Source organism: Bombina bombina, chromosome 11 (genome assembly GCF_027579735.1).
Source record: "Bombina bombina isolate aBomBom1 chromosome 11, aBomBom1.pri, whole genome shotgun sequence".
Taxonomy (NCBI): Eukaryota; Metazoa; Chordata; class Amphibia; order Anura; family Bombinatoridae; genus Bombina; species Bombina bombina.
In genome coordinates, this window is record NC_069509.1 from 127791346 (window position 1) to 127815349 (window position 24004).

At 38.6% G+C, this 24004-nt stretch overlaps 1 protein-coding gene across 1 annotated transcript in view; it reads left to right on the forward strand.

Annotated features, from left to right (window-relative positions):
• Positions 1 to 24004, forward strand: part of IFT140 (intraflagellar transport 140) — a 519705-nt gene that overhangs the window by 430519 nt on the left and 65182 nt on the right. The window contains exons 21-22 of the mRNA XM_053694547.1: positions 3556 to 3688; positions 11302 to 11445. Coding sequence (XP_053550522.1) covers positions 3556 to 3688; positions 11302 to 11445 — 277 coding nt within the window. The remainder of the gene's footprint in view (positions 1 to 3555; positions 3689 to 11301; positions 11446 to 24004) is intronic.

Here is a 24004-nt window from a genome sequence, read left to right on the forward strand (position 1 = left end):
AGTCCCATCGTTCAAGATGGAGACCATTCTGCCTATGATCCAGGAGGGTCAATACATGACCACGGTGGACCTGAAGGATGCGTATCTTCACATCCCTATCCACAAGGACCATCATCAGTTCCTGCGATTTGCATTTCAGGACAGACATTATCAGTTTGTGGCCCTTCCCTTCGGGTTGGCCACGGCTCCCAGGATCTTCACAAAGGTTCTAGGATCTCTTCTAGCGGTTCTCAGGCCGCGAGGCATAGCGGTGGCGCCTTATCTGGACGATATCTTGATCCAGGCGTCAACTTATCATCTGTCCAAATCTCACACAGACATCGTGCGGTCTTTTCTGAGAACTCACGGTTGGAAAGTGAATGTAGGGAAAAGTTCACTAGTTCCACAGACAAGAGTTCCATTCCTGGGAACTCTGATAGACTCAGCGAACATGAAAATATTTCTGACAGAAGTCAGAAAATCAAAGATTCTAATTGCTTGCAGGGCTCTGCAGTCCATTCATCGGCCATCAGTGGCTCAGTGTATGGAAGTCATCGGGCTCATGGTAGCGGCAATGGATATCATCCCGTTTGCTCGCTTTCATCTCAGACCACTACAACTGTGCATGCTCAGTCAGTGGAATGGGTATTATGCAAACTTATCTCCTCAGACAAATTGGACCAAGAGACCAGAGACTCTCTTCAGTGGTGGTTGTCGCAGGACAATCTGTCCCAAGGGATGTGTTTCCGCAGGCCCTCTTGGGTAATAGTAACGACGGACGCCAGTCTTCTGGGCTGGGGTGCAGTCTGGAATTCCCTGAAGTCTCAGGGTGTGTGGACTCAGGCGGAGTCTCAATTACCAATTAATATTCTAGAACTGAGAGCGATATTCAACACGCTGCTAGCGTGGCCTCAGTTGGCCTCGGCCAAGTTCATAAGATTCCAGTCGGACAACATCACGACTGTGGCGTATATCAATCATCAGGGGGGAACAAGGAGTTCTCTAACGATGATAGAAGTATCAAAGATAATTCGATGGGCGGAGGCTCACTCTTGCCATCTGTCTGCGATCTATATCCCAGGAGTAGAAAACTGGGAAGCGGATTTTCTAAGTCGTCAGACTTTTCATCCGGGGGAGTGGGAACTCCACCCGGAGGTGTTTGCAACTTTGACTCATCAATTGGGCACACCGGAATTGGATCTGATGGCATCTCGACAGAATGCCAAGCTTCCAAGTTATGGGTCCAGGTCATGGGATCCCCAGGCTGTACTGATAGATGCTCTAGCAGTACCTTGGTCGTTCAACCTGGCTTATGTGTTTCCACCTTTTCCTCTCCTTCCTCGGGTGATTGCCAGAATCAAACAGGAGAGGGCTTCAGTAATTCTAATAGCCCTGCGAAGCCACGCAGGACCTGGTATGCAGATCTAGTGGACATGTCGTCTCTTCCACCATGGAGACTGCCATTGAGAAAGGACCTTCTCATTCAAGGTCCTTTCCAACATCCTAATCTCACTTCTCTGCAACTGACTGCTTGGAGATTGAACGCTTGATTTTAGCTAAGCTGGGTTTCTCTGAGCCGGTCATTGATACCCTTATTCAGGCTCGCAAGCCGGTCACTAGAAAAATTTACCATAAGATATGGCGTAAATATCTTTATTGGTGTGAATCCAAGGGTTACTCATGGAGCAAGGTTAGGATTCCTAGGATTTTGTCTTTTCTCCAAGAAGGATTGGAGAAGGGTTTATCAGCTAGTTCCTTGAAGGGACAAATTTCTGCTTTGTCAATTTTGCTTCACAAGCGTCTGGCAGATGTCCCAGATGTTCAGGCATTTTGTCAGGCTTTAATCAGAATCAAGCCTGTGTTCAAAACAATTGCTCCGCCATGGAGTTTGAATATAGTTCTTAATGTTCTTCAAGGGGTTCCGTTTGAACCCATGCATTCCATAGATATTAAACTGTTATCTTGGAAAGTTTTGTTTTTAGTAGCTATTTCTTCGGCTCAAAGAGTTTCTGAGCTTTCTGCATTGCAATGTGATTCCCCTTATCTTATATTCCATTCTGATAAGGTGGTTTTGCGTACTAAACCTGGATTCCTTCCTAAGGTTGTTTCAATTAAGAATATTAATCAGGAAATTGTGGTTCCTTCCTTGTGTCCTAATCCTTCCTCTAAGAAGGAACGTTTGTTGCATAATTTGGATGTGGTTCGCTCTTTAAAATTCTATTTGCAAGCGACCAAGGATTTCCGTCAGACATCTTCCCTATTTGTTGTTTATTCTGGGAAGCGTAGAGGTCAAAAAGCTACGGCTACCTCTCTCTCTTTTTGGCTGAGAAGCATTATCCGCCTGGCATACTAGACTGCTGGACAGCAGCCCCCTGAAAGGATTACGGCTCATTCCACTAGAGCTGTGGCTTCCACTTGGGCTTTTAAGAACGAGGCTTCTGTTGAACAGATTTGTAAGGCTGCGACTTGGTCCCCCCTTCATACTTTTTCCAAATTTTATAAATTTGATACTTTTGCTTCTTCTTAAGCTATTTTTGGGAGAAAGATGCTTCAAGCAGTGGTGCCTTCCGTTTAGGTTCCTGTCTTGTCCCTCCCTTTCATCCTTGTCCTAAAGCTTTGGTATTGGTATCCCACAAGTAATGGATGAAATCCGTGGACTCGGTATATCTTGTAAAAGAAAAGGAAATTTATGCTTACCTGATAAATTAATTTCTTTTACGATATACCGAGTCCATGGCCCGCCCTGTCATTTTGAGACAGGATTTATTTTTTCTTTAAACTTCAGTCACCTCTGCACCCTTTTGGTTCTTTCCCTTTCTCTTCCTATACCTTTGGTCGAATGACTGGGGGGAGGAGTTAGGGGAGGAGCTATATAGCAGCTCTGCTGTGGTGCTCTTTGCCACTTCCTGTTAGCAGGAGGAATATATCCCACAAGTAATGGATGAAATCAGTCTGCACTGCGACCGTAATGTGACATTTGGAATGTGTGGAAACTTCTGTGTAACTTTTTAGTTGCTTGAGAGGGCTGCAATGCAGTAGTTTGTAATGTTGTTCATCCTTCTCTTGCTAATTTGCCATATTGTTATTATTGTATAATAACAATATTTAGATACAGGCAGCATTCTTAGTGCCAACAATTGTTCTATGGCTTTATTGTTGTACTTTGTGTTAGCGTCTGTGGGGCGGATTTATCAAGGGACGAATGGCCCCTGATCCCCCTGTTTCTGTGTGAGCCTTCAGGCTCGTCGGAAACAGCAGTTATGAAGCAGCGGTCTTAAGACTGCTGCTCCTTAAGTGGTCCGCTGCCTCTGAGGCTGCGGACATCAATCAGCTTGATCCTATACGATCGGGTTGATTGACACCCCCTGCTAGCGATTGGCCGCGAATATGCAGGGGGCGGCATTGCACAAGCAGTGTTGCTGTCGGCATTCAGCGATGTCCGCCAGACTTTGATAAATCGGGCCCTGTATGTAAATGTACTGTTTATAGAACTAAACAATAAGGAATCTGTTAGCGCTCTATAAATAGCTGATAATAATAATAAGAACTAAGCTTAAATATATACTTTTCCTTTAGGGAACTCTGGAAATGGTGGGCTCAATACTTGGAGAGTAGGTCAGACCTTGAGTCCGCCCTCAAGTACTATGAGATGGCTCAGGATTACCTCTCGCTGGTCCGTGTACACTGCTATCTTGGAAATATTCAAACAGTAAGCAAAAAGTATCTTTTTTTCCCCATGGTTCTTTGTTCTTATTATCCTATTATTTATGTATTTCTTTCATGTAATTAACAAGAGTCCATGAGCTAGTGACGTATGGGATATACATTCCTACCAGGAGGGGCAAAGTTTCCCAAACCTTAAAATGCCTATAAATACACCCCTCACCACACCCACAAATCAGTTTTACAAACTTTGCCTCCAAGGGAGGTGGTGAAGTAAGTTTGTGCTAGATTCTACGTTGATATGCGCTCCGCAGCAAGTTGGAGCCCGGTTTTCCTCTCAGCGTGCAGTGAATGTCAGAGGGATGTGAGGAGAGTATTGCCTATTGAATGCAGTGATCTCCTTCTACGGGGTCTATTTCATAAGGTTCTCTGTTATCGGTCGTAGAGATTCATCTCTTACCTCCCTTTTTCAGATCGACGATATACTCTTATATTTACCATTTCCTCTACTGATTCTCGTTTCAGTACTGGTTTGGCTTTCTACAAACATGTAGATGAGTGTCCTGGGGTAAGTAAGTCTTATTTTCTGTGACACTCTAAGCTATGGTTGGGCACTTTATTTATAAAGTTCTAAATATATGTATTCAAACATTTATTTGCCTTGACTCAGAATGTTCAACTTTCCTTATTTCCAGACAGTCAGTTTCATATTTGGGATTATGCTTTAATTATCATATTTTTCTTACCTCAAAAATTTGACTTTTTTCCCTGTGGGCTGTTAGGCTCGCGGGGGCTGAAAATGCTTCATTTTATTGCGTCATTCTTGGCGCGGACTTTTTTGGCGCAAAAATTCATTTCCGTTTCCGGCGTCATACGTGTCGCCGGAAGTTGCGTCATTTTTTGACGTTATTTTGCACCAAAAATGTCGGCGTTCCGGATGTGGCGTCATTTTTGGCGCCAAAAGCATTTAGGCGCCAAATAATGTGGGCGTCTTATTTGGCGCCAAAAAATATGGGCGTCGCTTTTGTCTCCACATTATTTCAGTCTCATTTTTCATTTGCTTCTGGTTGCTAGAAGCTTGATGTTTGGCATTTTTTTCCCATTCCTGAAACTGTCTTATAAGGAATTTGATCTATTTTGCTTTATATGTTGTTTTTTCTCTTACATATTGCAAGATGTCTCACGTTGCATCTGAGCCAGAAGATACTACAGGAAAACCTCTGCCTGCTGGATCTACCAAAGCTAAGTGTATCTGCTGTAAACTTTTGGTAGCTATTCCTCCAGCTGTTGTTTGTATTAAATGTCATGACAAACTTGTTAATGCAGATAATATTTCCTTTAGTGATGTACCATTGCCTGTTGCAGTTCCCTCAACATCTAAGGTGCAGAATGTTCCTGATAACATAAGAGATTTTGTTTCTGAATCCATAAAGAAGGCTTTGTCTGTTATTTCTCCTTCTAGTAAACGTAAAAAGTCTTTTAAATCTTCTCTCTCTACAGATGAATTTTTAAATGAACACCATCATTCTGATTCTTTGGACTCTTCTGGTTCAGAGGATTCTGTCTCAGAGATTGATGCTGATAAATCTTCATATTTATTTAAGATGGAATTTATTCGCTCTTTACTTAAAGAAGTACTAATTGCTTTAGAAATAGAGGATTCTAGTCCTCTTGATACTAATTCTATACGTTTGGATAAGGTTTTTAAAGCTCCTGCGATTATTCCAGAAGTCTTTCCTGTTCCTAATGCTATTTCTGCAGTAATTGCTAAGGAATGGGATAGATTGGGTAATTCATTTACTCCTTCTAAACGTTTTAAGCAATTATATCCTGTTCCGCCTGACAGATTAGAATTTTGGGACAAAATCCCTAAAGTTGATGGGGCTATTTCTACCCTTGCTAAACGTACTACCATTCCTACATCAGATGGTACCTCGTTTAAGGATCCTTTAGATAGAAAAATTGAATCTTTTCTAAGAAAAGCTTATCTATGTTCAGGTAATCTTCTTAGACCTGCTATATCATTGGCTGATGTTGCTGCAGCTTCAACTTTTTGGTTGGAAACTCTAGCGCAACAAGTAACAAATCGTGATTCTCATGATATTATTATTCTTCTCCAGCATGCTAATAATTTCATCTGTGATGCCATTTTTGATATTATTAGAGTTGATGTTAGATTTATGTCTCTGGCTATCTTAGCCAGAAGAGCTTTATGGCTTAAGACTTGGAATGCTGATATGGCTTCTAAATCAACTCTACTTTCCATTTCTTTCCAGGGAAACAAATTATTTGGTTCTCAGTTGGATTCTATTATTTCAACTGTTACTGGTGGGAAAGGAACTTTTTTACCACAGGATAAAAAGTCTAAAGGTAAAAACAGGGCTAACAATCGTTTTCGTTCCTTTCGTTTCAACAAAGAACAAAAGCCTGATCCTTCGTCCTCAGGAGCAGTTTCAGTTTGGAAACCATCTCCAGTCTGGAATAAATCCAAGCCTGCTAGAAAGGCAAAGCCTGCTTCTAAGTTCACATGAAGGTACGGCCCTCATTCCAGTTCAGCTGGTAGGGGGCAGGTTACGTTTTTTCAAAGAAATTTGGATCAATTCTGTTCACAATCTTTGGATTCAGAACATTGTTTCAGAAGGGTACAGAATTGGTTTCAAGATGAGACCTCCTGCAAAGAGATTTTTTCTTTCCCATGTCCCAGTAAATCCAGTGAAAGCTCAAGCATTTCTGAATTGTGTTTCAGATCTAGAGTTGGCTGGAGTAATTATGCCAGTTCCAGTTCCGGAACAGGGGATGGGGTTTTATTCAAATCTCTTCATTGTACCAAAGAAGGAGAATTCCTTCAGACCAGTTCTGGATCTAAAATTATTGAATCGTTATGTAAGGATACCAACGTTCAAGATGGTAACTGTAAGGACTATATTGCCTTTTGTTCAGCAAGGGAATTATATGTCCACAATAGATTTACAGGATGCATATCTGCATATTCCGATTCATCCAGATCATTATCAGTTCCTGAGATTCTCTTTTCTAGACAAGCATTACCAATTTGTGGCTCTACCGTTTGGCCTTGCTACAGCTCCAAGAATTTTCACAAAGATTCTCGGTGCCCTTCTGTCTGTAATCAGAGAACAGGGTATTGTGGTATTTCCTTATTTGGACGATATCTTGGTACTTGCTCCGTCTTTACATTTAGCAGAGTCTCATACGAATCGACTTGTGTTGTTTCTTCAAGATCATGGTTGGAGGATCAATTTACCAAAAAGTTCTTTGATTCCTCAAACAAGGGTAACCTTTCTGGGTTTCCAGATAGATTCAGTGTCCATGACTTTGTCGTTAACAGACAAGAGACGTCTAAAATTGATTACAGCCTGTCGAAACCTTCAGTCTCAATCATTCCCTTCGGTAGCCTTATGCATGGAAATTCTAGGTCTTATGACTGCTGCATCGGACGCGATCCCCTTTGCTCGTTTTCACATGCGACCTCTTCAGCTCTGTATGCTGAACCAATGGTGCAGGGATTACACGAAGATATATCAATTAATATCTTTAAAACCGATTGTTCGGCACTCTCTAACGTGGTGGACAGATCACCATCGTTTAATTCAGGGGGCTTCTTTTTTTCTTCCGACCTGGACTGTAATTTCAACAGATGCAAGTCTCACAGGTTGGGGAGCTGTGTGGGGATCTCTGACGGCACAAGGAGTTTGGGAATCTCAGGAGGTGAGATTACCGATCAATATCTTGGAACTCCGTGCAGTTTTCAGAGCTCTTCAGTTTTGGCCTCTTCTGAAGAGAGAATCGTTCATTTGTTTTCAGACAGACAATGTCACAACTGTGGCATACATCAATCATCAAGGAGGGACTCACAGTCCTCTGGCTATGAAAGAAGTATCTCGAATTTTGGTTTGGGCGGAATCCAGCTCCTGTCTAATCTCTGCGGTTCATATCCCAGGTGTAGACAATTGGGAAGCGGATTATCTCAGTCGCCAAACGTTGCATCCGGGCGAATGGTCTCTTCACCCAGAGGTATTTCTTCAGATTGTTCAAATGTGGGGGCTCCCAGAGATAGATCTGATGGCCTCTCATCTAAACAAGAAACTTCCCAGGTATCTGTCCAGATCCCGGGATCCTCAGGCGGAGGCAGTGGATGCATTATCACTTCCTTGGAAGTATCATCCTGCCTATATCTTTCCGCCTCTAGTTCTTCTTCCAAGAGTAATCTCCAAGATTCTGAGGGAATGCTCGTTTGTTCTGCTAATAGCTCCGGCATGGCCTCACAGGTTTTGGTATGCGGATCTTGTCCGGATGGCATCTTGCCAACCATGGACTCTTCCGTTAAGACCAGACCTTCTGTCTCAAGGTCCTTTTTTCCATCCGGATCTGAAATCCTTAAATTTAAAGGTATGGAGATTGAACGCTTGATTCTTGGTCATAGAGGTTTCTCTGACTCCGTGATTAATACTATGTTACAGGCTCGTAAATCTGTATCTCGAGAGATATATTATAGAGTCTGGAAGACTTATATTTCTTGGTGTCTTTCTCATCATTTTTCTTGGCATTCTTTTAGAATACCGAGAATTTTACAGTTTCTTCAGGATGGTTTAGATAAGGGTTTGTCCGCGAGTTCTTTGAAAGGACAAATCTCCGCTCTTTCTGTTCTTTTTCACAGAAAGATTGCTATTCTTCCTGATATTCATTGTTTTGTACAAGCTTTGGTTCGTATAAAACCTGTCATTAAGTCAATTTCTCCTCCATGGAGTTTGAATTTGGTTTTGGGAGCTCTTCAAGCTCCTCCGTTTGAACCTATGCATTCATTGGACATTAAATTACTTTCTTGGAAAGTTTTGTTCCTTTTGGCCATCTCTTCTGCTAGAAGAGTTTCTGAATTATCTGCTCTTTCGTGTGAGTCTCCTTTTCTGATTTTTCATCAGGATAAGGCGGTGTTGCGAACTTCTTTTGAATTTTTACCTAAAGTTGTGAATTCCAACAACATTAGTAGAGAAATTGTGGTTCCTTCATTATGTCCTAATCCTAAGAATTCTAAGGAGAAATCATTGCATTCTTTGGATGTTGTTAGAGCTTTGAAATATTATGTTGAAGCTACGAAATCTTTCCGTAAGACTTCTAGTCTATTTGTTATCTTTTCCGGTTCTAGGAAAGGCCAGAAAGCTTCTGCCATTTCTTTGGCATCTTGGTTGAAATCTTTAATTCATCTTGCCTATGTTGAGTCGGGTAAAATTCCGCCTCAAAGAATTACAGCTCATTCTACTAGGTCAGTTTCTACTTCCTGGGCGTTTAGGAATGAAGCTTCGGTTGACCAGATCTGCAAAGCAGCAACTTGGTCCTCTTTGCATACTTTTACTAAATTCTACCATTTTGATGTATTTTCTTCTTCTGAAGCAGTTTTTGGTAGAAAAGTTCTTCAGGCAGCGGTTTCAGTTTGAATCTTCTGCTTATGTTTTTTGTTAAACTTTATTTTGGGTGTGGATTATTTTCAGCAGGAATTGGCTGTCTTTATTTTATCCCTCCCTCTCTAGTGACTCTTGTGTGGAAAGATCCACATCTTGGGTAGTCATTATCCCATACGTCACTAGCTCATGGACTCTTGTTAATTACATGAAAGAAAACATAATTTATGTAAGAACTTACCTGATAAATTCATTTCTTTCATATTAACAAGAGTCCATGAGGCCCACCCTTTTTTGTGGTGGTTATGATTTTTTTGTATAAAGCACAATTATTCCAATTCCTTATTTTATATGCTTCGCACTTTTTTTCTTATCACCCCACTTCTTGGCTATTCGTTAAACTGATTTGTGGGTGTGGTGAGGGGTGTATTTATAGGCATTTTAAGGTTTGGGAAACTTTGCCCCTCCTGGTAGGAATGTATATCCCATACGTCACTAGCTCATGGACTCTTGTTAATATGAAAGAAATGAATTTATCAGGTAAGTTCTTACATAAATTATGTTTTTTCTTCTTCCTCTGTATTTATTGTTCCCTCTTACTTTTGGCTGAGTTTGCATAGTTGACCAATAATTGACAGTTGTAAAACTTTAAAATAATTGATTCAAAAAAACATGCACCAATTTCCATCTAACACAAAGTTTACACACATCTGCATTTCATTTCACCAGCTTGTGCAAAATACGGATGTTTTAGAATAATTATTTTATTTCTTGCATGTACAATAAATATGTCCACATTCACTATTTTACATGTATAAATGCAAATCTGTTCTAGATTCATTAAACCTATGTTCATCACTATTGCATTATTAGTTGGCACTGGGCAGGACATAAAATTACATATGTATATGTATTTAATATGCAATATATTGTAGAGCTAATGAGATTTCCAGGAAATGTGAAAAAACTTAAATCAAGACCGCAACATCTTAAAATGGTGTATAGCAATTGCATTTTTAAAATGTTTCTTTTTATTTTGTATTCACATTTTCGTGATTGTAATTTACAGTACTTTTGTCTTTTTAAATGGGATTTTGTATCACCAATCTCACCTTTGTGATGGTGGTTTAACTGTTTGCTATTCTGTTATGTTTGTTGGCAACTGGGTTCTTTTGTACAGTTTTTAGTTTGAAAAAATCAGAAGTCCCAAAAATTGTGTTTGAATAATCACAATTTACAATGAATACCTTGAGTGGTGAGTTGCCATCTTCATACAGTACTAGAAATATAATGAGGTTCTTAAAATATATTTTTTTCAAAAATATTTTGTTTGTTTTTTAAAAAAAATAAAAAATATTTTAAACCAGTTACAGTAGATAAATTAAAAAAAAATTAAGATTTTTTTTTTTAAATAATAACAATTTTCTGTGCCATTATTCTGCAAATCAATCATCATTCTCTACAGTGAGGCATGTAACTTTTAGTGATATTTTAAACCTCATTACTTTTTTGAAATTTTATTGTATGGAAATTGTTAAAATCTTGTTATAGAAGTTTCTGCCACTTTAGACAATTATTTCCCACACTGTTCTTGATTTCAGATGAAAATCTTGCCAAATCTCAATGATTAAAAAAAAATTAAAAATATTTTTAAATTATGAAATATTTCAGCAAACATGCCCAGTATACCCAACACTTATAAGGATAGTTTCAGTATGCAAAAACTTAATTTTACATTTGTAAATTACTGTTTTCCTTAGACATGGCACAGAGGCAATAATCCAAACACCTCAATGTTTTAAATATTTTTTCGAGAATTTTTCTTATAATTTTGTGCCATTTTTGTGTTTTAGTGTCTCCTTTTGTACCTTAAGTTCAACAGGAATTAAACAATAATTTGTGTAGTGTAAGCTTGGTGCAAATTATTGTTTATCGATTCCCATTGATGTCAGTGGGTACCAATAATAGTAAACCACTGGCAATATTTAGGAAATGCTAAGTTAAAAAAATCCATATCATATAAACTGCAGGGAAAAAGGAAAATTTAACAGTTAACAGCTGCCAATGATTCATTCTCTGCAACTATGTAAATGGGGTCCTATTCTTCCAATGTTATCTCTTTTCATCAATGAAAATGTCTGCTAATTTCTAAAAAAAAAAAAGCCATAGGTTTGAAAATAATTATCAACTATATTCTGTAGAACTGTATTCTGTGCAGGACAAACTCTTGTTGTTTATTTTCCAGGCAGCAGAAATAGCTAATGAAACAGGTGACCGTGCAGCATCCTATCACCTAGCACGTCATTATGAGACTGAAGGGGAGATTAAACAGGCAGTTCATTTCTACACCAGAGCACGTGCATTCAACACTGCCATCCGGCTCTGCAAGGTACAGGACAGGGACATTAACTGAACATATATCTCCCCATAAAGGGCCAGATTCCAAGTGGATCACTAACAGTTATGCATGAGCCAAAATGGGTTTATCGTGGGTGTTTGCACTTGTTAGGTTTTTTTCTCTTGTATTACAAGTTGAAAGTATATAAGCTTGATAGCCATTGAAGCTAACGCTCATCGGGATAGCGTGTCCTCAGAGCTATCAAAATTATATTACAAAGTACAGTTACACTTATAAGAACACTATCTGCTAAAAAATATTAAACAAATATTGCACAAAAAAAGTTATAAGGGTTTAAAGATACTTCTCAGGTCTTAGGAAAAAAAAGTCAGGCAAAGGGCTTTAACGTTGAGATACATACATATACATGTCTAAAGATAGATATGTATGTTTAGATATATGTATAAAGATATGTGTACATATCTATTTATATGTGTATATATGTATTTATAGACATACTGTATATACACATATAAACACATAAATAAAAATGCACACACACACAAAAATGCAGATAAGTAGATGAAAACATGTAAAAACATATTTATGCAATATTCATTTTTTATAAAGTGTTATACTGTGTATTTACTGTACATATTTCATATTCCAATGTTCTGCACATAGCAGAATATGTTCTATGTATTTTTAAATAGATATTCATATATATATATATCTGTATATATCTATACATATATAATCATGTATATATAGATATAAATATATATTTGTGCAAAATACCATCATATATATATATAAATATGTTTTTATGAATAAATAGAATATATTCTTCTATGTGAAGAACATTGGAATGTGAAATATTAATTTTTTCATGTCGGGTTAGCACACTTGAGGCTTTTTACACCCGGGTTACCACACGAGCGTTAGCCGTTTACTTTCAACTTGTTATACGAGCACTACCCAACATGTGCAAAAAGCCTACTTCTAGCAGAGTTAACGTGAGAGCAGGAGCGTTATATACCACTCCACTTGTAATCTGGCCCAAAATGTTTAATTATGTTTTTAAAAACACTTTGTAAAGCGCTTTTATTATTATTATTATTATTATTATCATAAGTACTTTTATAACTTTTATTTTTGTAATACAGTGCTTAAGTGTTGATGTTTACTGTAGATATATAAAATAGTAAGAGTAAATGCACTGCATAAAAGTTTTAGCTACATACATTTCTTTCGTAAATTGATGATGGTCCACAGTCCTCCATAACACCTGGGATATATTTCCTGCCACTAGGAGGAGGTCAAGAACCCATACAAGAACTTTAAAAACTTACCACCTCCCATCTCTCTCTTAGTTTTGTTCTTGGCTTCGTAGGAGATGGTTGGGAATAGAGGTTGTTCCAGCTACTTACTTTTGGATTACAAATTGGGAGCTCAGACCTATGTGATACCCAAAGTCCCTGAGGAGTATCATTTACAAAGAAATAGAAAAGATTCTTCACAGCAGCTGAATGATACAGGGACACATGATTACCCTGTTATGTGCACAGCATATCCCTAATGGGACTTCAGCCATAACTACCCTCAGGCATCACAGAGACTCATCCCTAACCTCTCCTTGAGGGACTCGATACCTGCACTGGATGGGCTCTCTACTGGATACTGCTGCAGCTGCATTGACATTGACATGTCTGGTAAGCCAGTGGAGGGGTGCTGCGTACGCTAAGTGCCTTTACACAGCACAGACACAGCCCAGAGGCTATTTGTAGGTACTCTGACACAGGTGCAGCATAGCCAGGGGACTTAACCTGCTCCCCTCATGACAAAAAAATTTCTCCATTTCATGTCCCTAACAGTTTTACCAACACTGGGAACATTCTTAGAGAAGCCTCTGACTATTGTAACCTTCTGGCAGCTTTAGGGATTATTTTTTGAGGACTTATGTGTATTGCCCTTTAAGAGAACTGGCAATAGCTTAGTGCATGATGCGGTTCAGAAGTTTATATGCTTATTATGCTTGGTGCACTATATTTTATTCACAAACAGCCAAAAAAATGTTTTCATTATACATAGACACTGGCTTTACTCCTGGTGGTAGCTCCGCCCCCTCTGTGTTTCCGGGCTTTTCTCTAACAATCCAGAGCCTCTGTGACTAGATTTCAGTTAAAACAGTTGGGGCCTGCTTTTAAACATGTTCTAATCTAATTTTTGGTGCCTACCAATCCCAGGAAGGAGGTGAGTACCCATACAGGAGCTGTCAGGGGGTACTTAAGGGCATTTTCTTATTTCTGGGGGCTATAAAGCTGATTACATTGACAGGTTGTATAATTGTCTTGGGGAGTGTTTTATAGTGTATCGGGTGCTCTACCAGGTTTTCTCTGTACTGTATATTATATAAGTTGTCTTTGTATACTATTATATGTTTAAAGATTAAACAAAATATTTCATTCCCCTTTGATATTTCTATAGAGGAGTCAGTTACCGATATCCCTCTATATACACATATATATGTTTATTTTGCAAATCTGTTCCAGTATGACAGGGCACTCAAGTCTTTAAGAATTGTATACCTCAAATGTTGCATACATATCAGCCACAATTCCTGTACTTAACACTCATGGGGAAAACTACTGTTTTTACTCCTGAAACTAAAAATAAAATATACAAAATAGTGACTGTTCGTTTAATGGCTGTCCCCAAAATTAGAGTAAGTGTACACCTGTGATCACCTGAGGTAAATATGCAAAATATTTCTTGTGCAGAAAGCATAAGGTTCAGAATTGATAACATCCTCTCTGAAGGTGTTTTTTTTTTTTTTTTACAATGACCTTTAGGCAGCTGTACACCATTCTTATGTGATCTGCAGTGTACCAAATTCATTATATGAGCAATTATATATTGTACTAAAAATAATAACATATGGTGCCATTACCATTTCTAATAACTATCTGCTCTATTAATACTTATTTATAAGTCAGTTGAACATTGTACTACCATCATTGCCAAGGGATGTAAACAGATTGTTTTTATGTCACTCTGCATTCTATTTACTGTTGTAGTCTTCATACCCTTTGGTATATTATTTACTGTAATGTACATCATGCAGATTATCTATTAAACGAATAATATTTTTACATAGGCAGAACTCCTGTCTCTGTGGATGTCAGACATTACATGTCATATGCTATTAGTGTACAAAATTCTACAGTATATACCCCTCTAGGTATATACCTTTCATTTATTGTACTCTGCATGTTTATTTCCTATTGCAGTTTGAAGGATTTATCTGTATTTTAATACAACAGTGGAGATCCTTTGCGATAAGATCTATTGGTATCTCTTTTATACCTATGTTAGGTGTTATTTATATGCACAAAGGTTCCTTAATGCAGATACTGAGCATTGGTCATTAATATTTTCACTATTTGTAGAGATCCTTTAGAGATAAGAACCATTGGTATTTATTTTATTCTATTGTATGAGTTATTTATATGTATTCACATACAGTTATCATGCAGACACTGATCATTAATGATAAATATCTTCATTAACCATGCACATTGTATATTTGCTCTGTAAATATATGCAGTTTCTGCTTACTCTGGACATGGATTTATTAGTATCTATTTTGTACCTGTTGGTCTATATGTGTTGCTTATTTAGTCAGGAAGGCCACAACTTATGTTCTTAACTTAGGCCTAGATTTGGAGTTTGGCGGTAGATGGGCTGTTAACGCTACGCAGGCTTTTTTCTGGCCGCACCATAAAATTAACTCTGGTATCGAGAGTCCCAAAAAATGCTGCGTTAGGCTCCAAAAAAGGAGCGTAGAGCATTTTTACCGCAAATGCAACTCTCGATACCAGAGTTGCTTACGGACGCGGCCAGCCTCAAAAACGTGCTCGTGCACGATTCCCCCATAGGAAACAATGGGGCTGTTTGAGCTGAAAAAAAACCTAACACCTGCAAAAAAGCAGCGTTCAGCTCCTAACGCAGCCCCATTGTTTCCTATGGGGAAACACTTCCTACGTCTGCACCTAACACTCTAACATGTACCCCGAGTCTAAACACCCCTAACCTTACACTTATTAACCCCTAATCTGCCGCCCCCGCTATCGCTGACCCCTGCATTATATTATTAACCCCTAATCTGCCGCTCCGTAAACCGCCGCAACTTACATTATCCCTATGTACCCCTAATCTGCTGCCCCTAACACCGCCGACCCCTGTATTATATTTATTAACCCCTAACCTGCCCCCCACAACGTCGCCGCCAGCTACCTACAATAATTAACCCCTAATCTGCCGACCGCAAAGCGCCGCCACCTACGTTATCCTTATGTACCCCTAATCTGCTGCCCCTAACACCGCCGACCCCTATATTATATTTATTAACCCCTAATCTGCCCCCCTCAACGTCGCCTCCACCTGCCTACACTTATTAACCCCTAATCTGCCGAGCGGACCTGAGCGCTACTATAATAAAGTTATTAACCCCTAATCCGCCTCACTAACCCGATCATAAATAGTATTAACCCCTAATCTGCCCTCCCTAACATCGCCGACACCTAACTTCAATTATTAACCCCTAATCTGACGACCGGAGCTCACCGCTACTATAATAAATGGATTAACCCCTAAAGCTAAGTCTAACCCTAACACTAACACCCCCCTAAGTTAAATATAATTTAAATCTAACGAAATTAATTAACTCTTATTAAATAAATTATTCCTATTTAAAGCTAAATACTTACCTGTAAAATACATCCTAATATAGCTACAATATAAATTATAATTACATTGTAGCTATTTTAGGATTAATATTTATTTTACAGGCAACTTTGTAATTATTTTAACCAGGTACAATAGCTATAAAATAGTTAAAGGGACACTGTACCCAATTTTTTTCTTTTGTAATTCAGAAAGAGCATGCAATTTTAAGCAACTTTCTAATTTACTCCTATTATCATTTTTTCTTCGTTCTCTTGCTATCATTATTTGAAAAAGAAGGCATCTAAGCTTTTTTTTTGGTTTTAGTACTCTGGACAGCACGTTTTTATTGGTGGATGAATTTATCCACCAATCAGCAAGGACAACCCAGGTTGTTCATCAAAAATGGGCCGGCATCTAAACTTACATTCTTGCATTTCAAATAAAGATACCAAGAGAATGAAGAAAATTTGATAATAGGAGTAAATTAGAAACTTGCTTAAAATTTCATGCTCAATCTGAATCACAAAAGAAAATTTTGGGGTACAGTGTCCCTTTAAGAACTATTTAATAGTTACCTAGTTAAAATAATTACAAAATTACCTGTAAAATAAGTCCTAACCTAAGTTATAATTAAACCTAACACTATACTATCAATAAATTAATTAAATAAAATACCTACAATTACCTACAATAAAACCTAACACTACACTATCAATAAATAAATTAAATACAATTCCTACAAATAACTACAATTACATAAACTACCTAAAGTACAAAAAATAAAAAAGAACTAAGTTACAAAAAATAAAAAAATATTTACAAACATAAGAAAAATATTACAACAATTTTAAACTAATTACACCTACTCTAAGCCCCCTAATAAAATAACAAAGCCCCCCAAAATAAAAAAAATGCCCTACCCTATTCTAAATTAATAGAGTTAAAAGCTCTTTTACCTTACCAGCCCTGAACAGGGCCCTTTGCGGGGCATGCCCCAAGAAAATCAGCTCTTTTGCCTGTAAAAAAAAACATACAATACCCCCCCCCCCCAACATTACAACCCACCACCCACATACCCCTAATCTAACCCAAACCCCCCTTAAATAAACCTAACACTAAGCCCCTGAAGATCTTCCTACCTTGTCTTCACCTCAACAGGTATCACCGATCCGTCCTGGCATCCGGTGCTGAAGAGGTCCAGAAGAGGCTCCAAAGTCTTCCTCCTATCCGGCAAGAAGAGGACATCCGGACCGGCAAACATCTTCATCCAAGCGGCATCTTCGATCTTCTTCCATCCGGTGCGGAGCGGGTCCATGTTGAAGCAGCCGACGTGGATCCATCCTCTTCTTCCGGGGTCTCCCGACGAATGACGGTTCCTTTAAGGGACGTCATCCAAGATGGCGTCCCTCGAATTCCGATTGGCTGATAGGATTCTATCAGCCAATCGGAATTAAGGTAGGAATATTCTGATTGGCTGATGGAATCAGCCAATCAGAATCAAGTTCAATCCGATTGGCTGATCCAATCAGCCAATCAGATTGAGCTCGCATTCTATTGGCTGTTCCGATCAGCCAATAGAATGCGAGCTCAATCTGATTGGCTGATTGGATCAGCCAATCGGATTGAACTTGATTCTGATTGGCTGATTCCATCAGCCAATCAGAATATTCCTACCTTAATTCCGATTGGCTGATAGAATCCTATCAGCCAATCGGAATTCGAGGGACGCCATCTTGGATGACGTCCCTTAAAGGAATCGTCATTCGTCGGGAGACGCCGGAAGAAGAGGATGGATCCGCGTCGGCTGCTTCAAGATGGACCCGCTCCGCACCGGATGGAAGAAGATCGAAGATGCCGCTTGGATGAAGATGTTTGCCGGTCCGGATGTCCTCTTCTTGCCGGATAGGAGGAAGACTTTGGAGCCTCTTCTGGACCTCTTCAGCACCGGATGCCAGGACGGATCGGTGATACCTGTTGAGGTGAAGACAAGGTAGGAAGATCTTCAGGGGCTTAGTGTTAGGTTTATTTAAGGGGGGTTTGGGTTAGATTAGGGGTATGTGGGTGGTGGGTTGTAATGTTGGGGGGGGGGGTATTGTATGTTTTTTTTTACAGGCAAAAGAGCTGATTTTCTTGGGGCATGCCCCGCAAAGGGCCCTGTTCAGGGCTGGTAAGGTAAAAGAGCTTTTAACTCTATTAATTTAGAATAGGGTAGGGCATTTTTTTATTTTGGGGGTCTTTGTTATTTTATTAGGGGGCTTAGAGTAGGTGTAATTAGTTTAAAATTGTTGTAATATTTTTCTTATGTTTGTAAATATTTTTTTATTTTTTGTAACTTAGTTCTTTTTTATTTTTTGTACTTTAGGTAGTTTATGTAATTGTAGTTATTTGTAGGAATTGTATTTAATTTATTTATTGATAGTGTAGTGTTAGGTTTAATTGTAGGTAATTGTAGGTATTTTATTTAATTAATTTATTGATAGTATAGTGTTAGGTTTAATTATAACTTAGGTTAGGACTTATTTTACAGGTAATTTTGTAATTATTTTAACTAGGTAACTATTAAATAGTTCTTAACTATTTAATAGCTATTGTACCTGGTTAAAATAATTACAAAGTTGCCTGTAAAATAAATATTAATCCTAAAATAGCTACAATGTAATTATAATTTATATTGTAGCTATATTAGGATGTATTTTACAGGTAAGTATTTAGCTTTAAATAGGAATAATTTATTTAATAAGAGTTAATTAATTTCGTTAGATTTAAATTATATTTAACTTAGGGGGTGTTAGTGTTAGGGTTAGAGTTAGCTTTAGGGGTTAATCCATTTATTATAGTAGCGGTGAGCTCCGGTCGTCAGATTAGGGGTTAATAATTGAAGTTAGGTGTCGGCGATGTTAGGGAGGGCAGATTAGGGGTTAATACTATTTATGATCGGGTTAGTGAGGCGGATTAGGGGTTAATAACTTTATTATAGTAGCGCTCAGGTCCGCTCGGCAGATTAGGGGTTAATAAGTGTAGGCAGGTGGAGGCGACATTGAGGGGGGCAGATTAGGGGTTAATAAATATAATATAGGGGTCGGCGGTGTTAGGGGCAGCAGATTAGGGGTACATAAGGATAACGTAGGTGGCGGCGCTTTGCGGTCGGCAGATGAGGGGTTAATTATTGTAAGTAGCTGGCGGCGACGTTGAGGGGGGCAGGTTAGGGGTTAATAAATATAATACAGGGGTCGGCGGTGTTAGGGGCAGCAGATTAGGGGTACATAAGTATAACGTAGGTGGCGGTCGGCAGATTAGGGGTTAAAAAAATTTAATCGAGTTGCAGCGATGTGGGGGGACCTCAGTTTAGGGGTACATAGGTAGTTTATGGGTGTTAGTGTACTTTAGGGTACAGTAGTTAAGAGCTTTATGAACCGGCGTTAGCCCAGAAAGCTCTTAACTCCTGCTTTTTTTCGGCGGCTGGAGTTTTGTCGTTAGAGCTCTAACGCTCACTTCAGAAACGACTCTAAATACCGGCGTTAGGAAGATCCCATTGAAAAGATAGGATACGCAATTGACGTAAGGGGATCTGCGGTATGGAAAAGTCGCGGCTGAAAAGTGAGCGTTAGACCCTTTAATCACTGACTCCAAATACCGGCGGTAGCCTAAAACCAGCGTTAGGAGCCTCTAACGCTGGTTTTCACGGCTAACGCCAAACTCCAAATCTAGGCCTTAAAGTTTCTACATTTCAGGTTCTACCCTGAAAATAGTTCTGATATCGGGCTGATTCTCTTTGTCCTTCAAGAGATAGAGTGTTTTTTGTTCTCTTTGAAGCAAAGTCCGTTTGATTGAACAGCGATTTTATCTAAATGTTGCCTATGATCTTTAAGACTGGCAACATTTATAAAAGGATTTGGAGAATAGGGGCATAATGAATCCTAGTACCTGTGTAACCTCAAAGTCAAGAGATTTTACCCAAATATGTTTATTGCCCAAAGGGATTTGAAGTCCTTTCTTGGATTTCATATTGCTAAACGTATACAGAATTCCCATTTGTATAACATCCTTCATGTTTTTTTCCCTTAATCAAAGGGTCAGTTTATGTCTATTATAGACCTCAAGGATTCTTATCTGCACATCCCTATACATAAGGGCCCTTGGTAGTTTGGGGGGTGGTGGTTTGTATACTGTTAGGGGGTGTTTGTTTTTTGTAGCAAAAGAGCTGTTCAACTTAGGGCAATGCCCTACAAAAGGCCCTTTTAAAGGGACAGTAAAGTCAAAACTAAACTTTCATGATACAGATAGGGCATGCAATTTTAAACAACTTTCCAATTTACTTTTATCATCAAATTTGCTTTGTTCCCTTGGTGGTATTTTTGAAAAGCTAAACCTAGCTAGACTCAAACTGATTTCTAAACAGTTGAAAACCGCCTCCTAGCTCAGAGCATTTTGAAAGTTTTTCACAGTTAGACTGTGCTAGTTCACATGTGTCATATAGATACCAGTGTGCTCACTCCCGTGAAGTTATTTAGGAGTCTTCACTGATTGACTACACTGCATGTCTGTCAAAGGCACTTAGATAAGGAGGCTGTCTGCAAAGGCTTAGATACAAGGTAATCGCAGAGGTAAAAAGTATATTAATATAACTGTGTTGGTTGTGCAAAACTAGGGAATGGGTAATAAAGGGATTATCTATCTTTTTAAATAAGAAAAATTTTGGTGTAGACTGTCCCTTTAAGGGCCCCCCAAAAGGCCCTTTAAAGGGCCCTTGGTAGTTTGGGGGTTTGTATACTGTTAGGGGGTGTTTGTTTTTGTAGCAAAAGAGCTGTTTTAAAGGGTATTAGAATAGGAATAATTTTTATTTTGTTGGATAATTTCGTTTTTTGTTTTTTTTTGTAATGGTAGGTTTTTTTATTTTTTGTAATTTTAGGTTTTAGTGTAAGGTAGCTTAGGTTTTATTTGACAGGTAAGTATTTAGTTTTAAATAGGAATTGTTTAGTTAATAATTGTAACTTTAATTTAGCTCTATTTTAATTATGTTAAAGTTAGGGAGTGTTAAGGTTACGTTAGGGTTAGGTTTAGGGGTTAATATAGTTTAATTTAGTTTGTTGCAATGTGGAGGGCTGGCGGTTTAGGGGTTAATATGTTTATTTAGTTAATAATTGTAAGTTTAATTTAGCTCTATTTTAATTATGTTAAAGTTAGGGGGTGTTAGGGTTACGTTAGGGTTAGGTTTAGGGGTTAATAGTTTCATTTAGGTTGTTGCGATGTGGGGGGCTGGCGGTTTAGGGGTTAATAGGTTTATTTAGTGGTAGTGATGTGGGAGGCCAGAGGTTTATAGCTTTATTTAGTTGCGGCGATGTCGGGGAGCGGCAAATTAGGGGTTAATAGATTTATTATAGTGTGGGCGATGTTGGGGTGCAGGGGAATATGGGTTAATAACTTTAGTATAGTGGCAGCGATATCGGGAGCGGCAGATTAGGGGTTAATACCTTTATTTAGGTGGCGGCGATATATATCGGGAGCGGCAGATTAGGGGTTAATAACTGTAGGCAGGCGTCGGCAATGTCGGGGGCAGCAGATTAGGGGTGTTAAGACGTGGGGTTTATGTTAGGGTATTAGGTTTAAACTGTATTTTTATTTCCCTATAGACATCAATGGGGCTGTGTTACAGAACTTTTCTTTCTGCAATCGCAGGTGTTAGACTTTTTTCTGACCCGCTCTCCCCATTGATGTCTATGGGGAAAGCGTGCACGAGCACGTCAAAACAGCGCTTGTTTTTGGTGCGGTATGGAGCTTAAAAACCCCATATCGACCGCACAAGCCAGGTTTTTTAAAACTTGTAATGGCAGCGCTATAGGGGATTAAATAACGCCACTTTTGTTACGTTTGTTAATTTCCCTATAGCGCTCAAAACTCATAATCTAGGCGTATCGCTTTTAGCAAGCAAAAATCTGTAAAGTGATATCTGGGGCAAATTTTTTTGAATGCCCTTGGTTTTCCCAGGACTACTAAAGCAGTAATAACCTTAGGATGAACTTCCTGTGGGATATACCACAATGATAATCATATTACCAAAACTTTGATATCTAAAATCAAAGTCTGTGCAAAAGTGTTTCAGTATTTCAGATGCAATGTTAACTGTAGACTTAATGACAATTCACTGATATTAATGGAAGAGAACTGGGCCTTAAGTAGTTACAGTTTGGTATACATTGCAGTGGTGCAGCAGGCAACGCCAGTAGAATACTTGATTGTATAAGAATTGGTATTAGCAGCAGAAAAAGTGAAGATCTTATGACATTTTATATATCACTCGTTAGACCTTATCTTGAATATCATGTAAACATGTGGGGATTATAACCTATACTATGTTTAACCCTTTCGCTACTAGGAATTGCCCAAAATACCGGATTATTTTTAGTACTTTTGATATCCTTCCATTTAAACAGAAATAGAGCTTTGGGGTTTTTTTTATTTACCTGTCAAAAATATATATATATATTTTTATTTTTTTTAAAAAGACAACCAAAGGTATTGATCTAGGCCCATTTTGGTATATTTTATTCCACCATTCCACCACCAAATGCGATCAAATAAAAAGAATCATTAACTTTTTCACAAACTTTGGATTTCTCACTGAAATTATTTATATACCGCTTGTGCAATCATGACACAAATGATTGTAAAAGCTTCACTGGGATCCCCTTTGTTCAGAAATAGAAGACATACATGGCTTTGCAAACAGCTCTCTCCCCACCCACACTCATCCCCACCATCTTAAGTACTGGCAGACAGTCTACCAGTATGCAGTATTTTTTTCTGCAGCGTAGTTACCCTCCTCAACCCTCCCACCTCCCTGATCCCCCCAAATAGCTCTCTAGCCCTCCCACTAAAGGCGGCCTTCTTTGGTACTGGCAGCTGTTTGCCAGTACCTAATATATACCTTTTTTTCTCTATTGTAGTGGTCCCTACACCTACCCTCTCTGGCAATGATTTGCTTGCCCCCCCCTATTCCACATTTGTTTCTGTAGTGTAGCTCCCCATCCCTCCCTCTCTCTTAAAGCGACATTAAACCCAACAATTTTCTTTCATGATTCAGGTACAGAATACAATTTTAAACAACATTCACATTTACTTCTATTATCTAATTTGCTTCATTCTTTAGATATCTTTTGTTGAGTAAATAGAAATGGACATTGGTGAGCCAATCACTTGAGGCATTTTTGTGCAGTGACCAATCAGCAGCTACTGAGCCTATGTAGATATGCTTTTCAGCAAAGAATATCAAGAGAATGAAGCAAAATAGATAAGTAAATTAGGAAGTTGTTTAAAATTGCATGCTCTATCTGAATCATGAAATAAAATGTTTGGGTTTAATGTCCCTTTAAATGTTTACTTCTGCAGTGTAGGACCCATTCCACTATACATCATATTGGGTCAAGGGGTTAAAACATTTTCTTTTGTGATTAAAACAGAAAATACATTTTTAAAAGACGTTTCCAATTTACTTCTATCATCGAATTTGCTTGATTCCCAAGCTATTCTTTGTTGAAGGGTTATCTAGGTCGCACTACACAGAAGGAATTAGTGCTGCCATCTAGTACTCTTACATATGGAAAACATTGCAAAACAGCTGCCATATAGTGCTCTAGACTTGTGCACGCTCCTGAGCTTACATCCCTGCTGGTCAACAAAAGAGTACAAAGAATATGTGATAATAGAAGTAAATAAGAATGTTTTTGTTTTTTTAAAATGGCACGCTCTATCTGAATCAGGAAAAAAATAAATGTTATTATATTTAGTGAATTAATCAAATCAAGGATAATCGCATTATTCGTAGAAAGCGGAACATTAGAACAAGGAATAGTCTGAATATGGAGGGTAGTAGTTGCAGATGTAA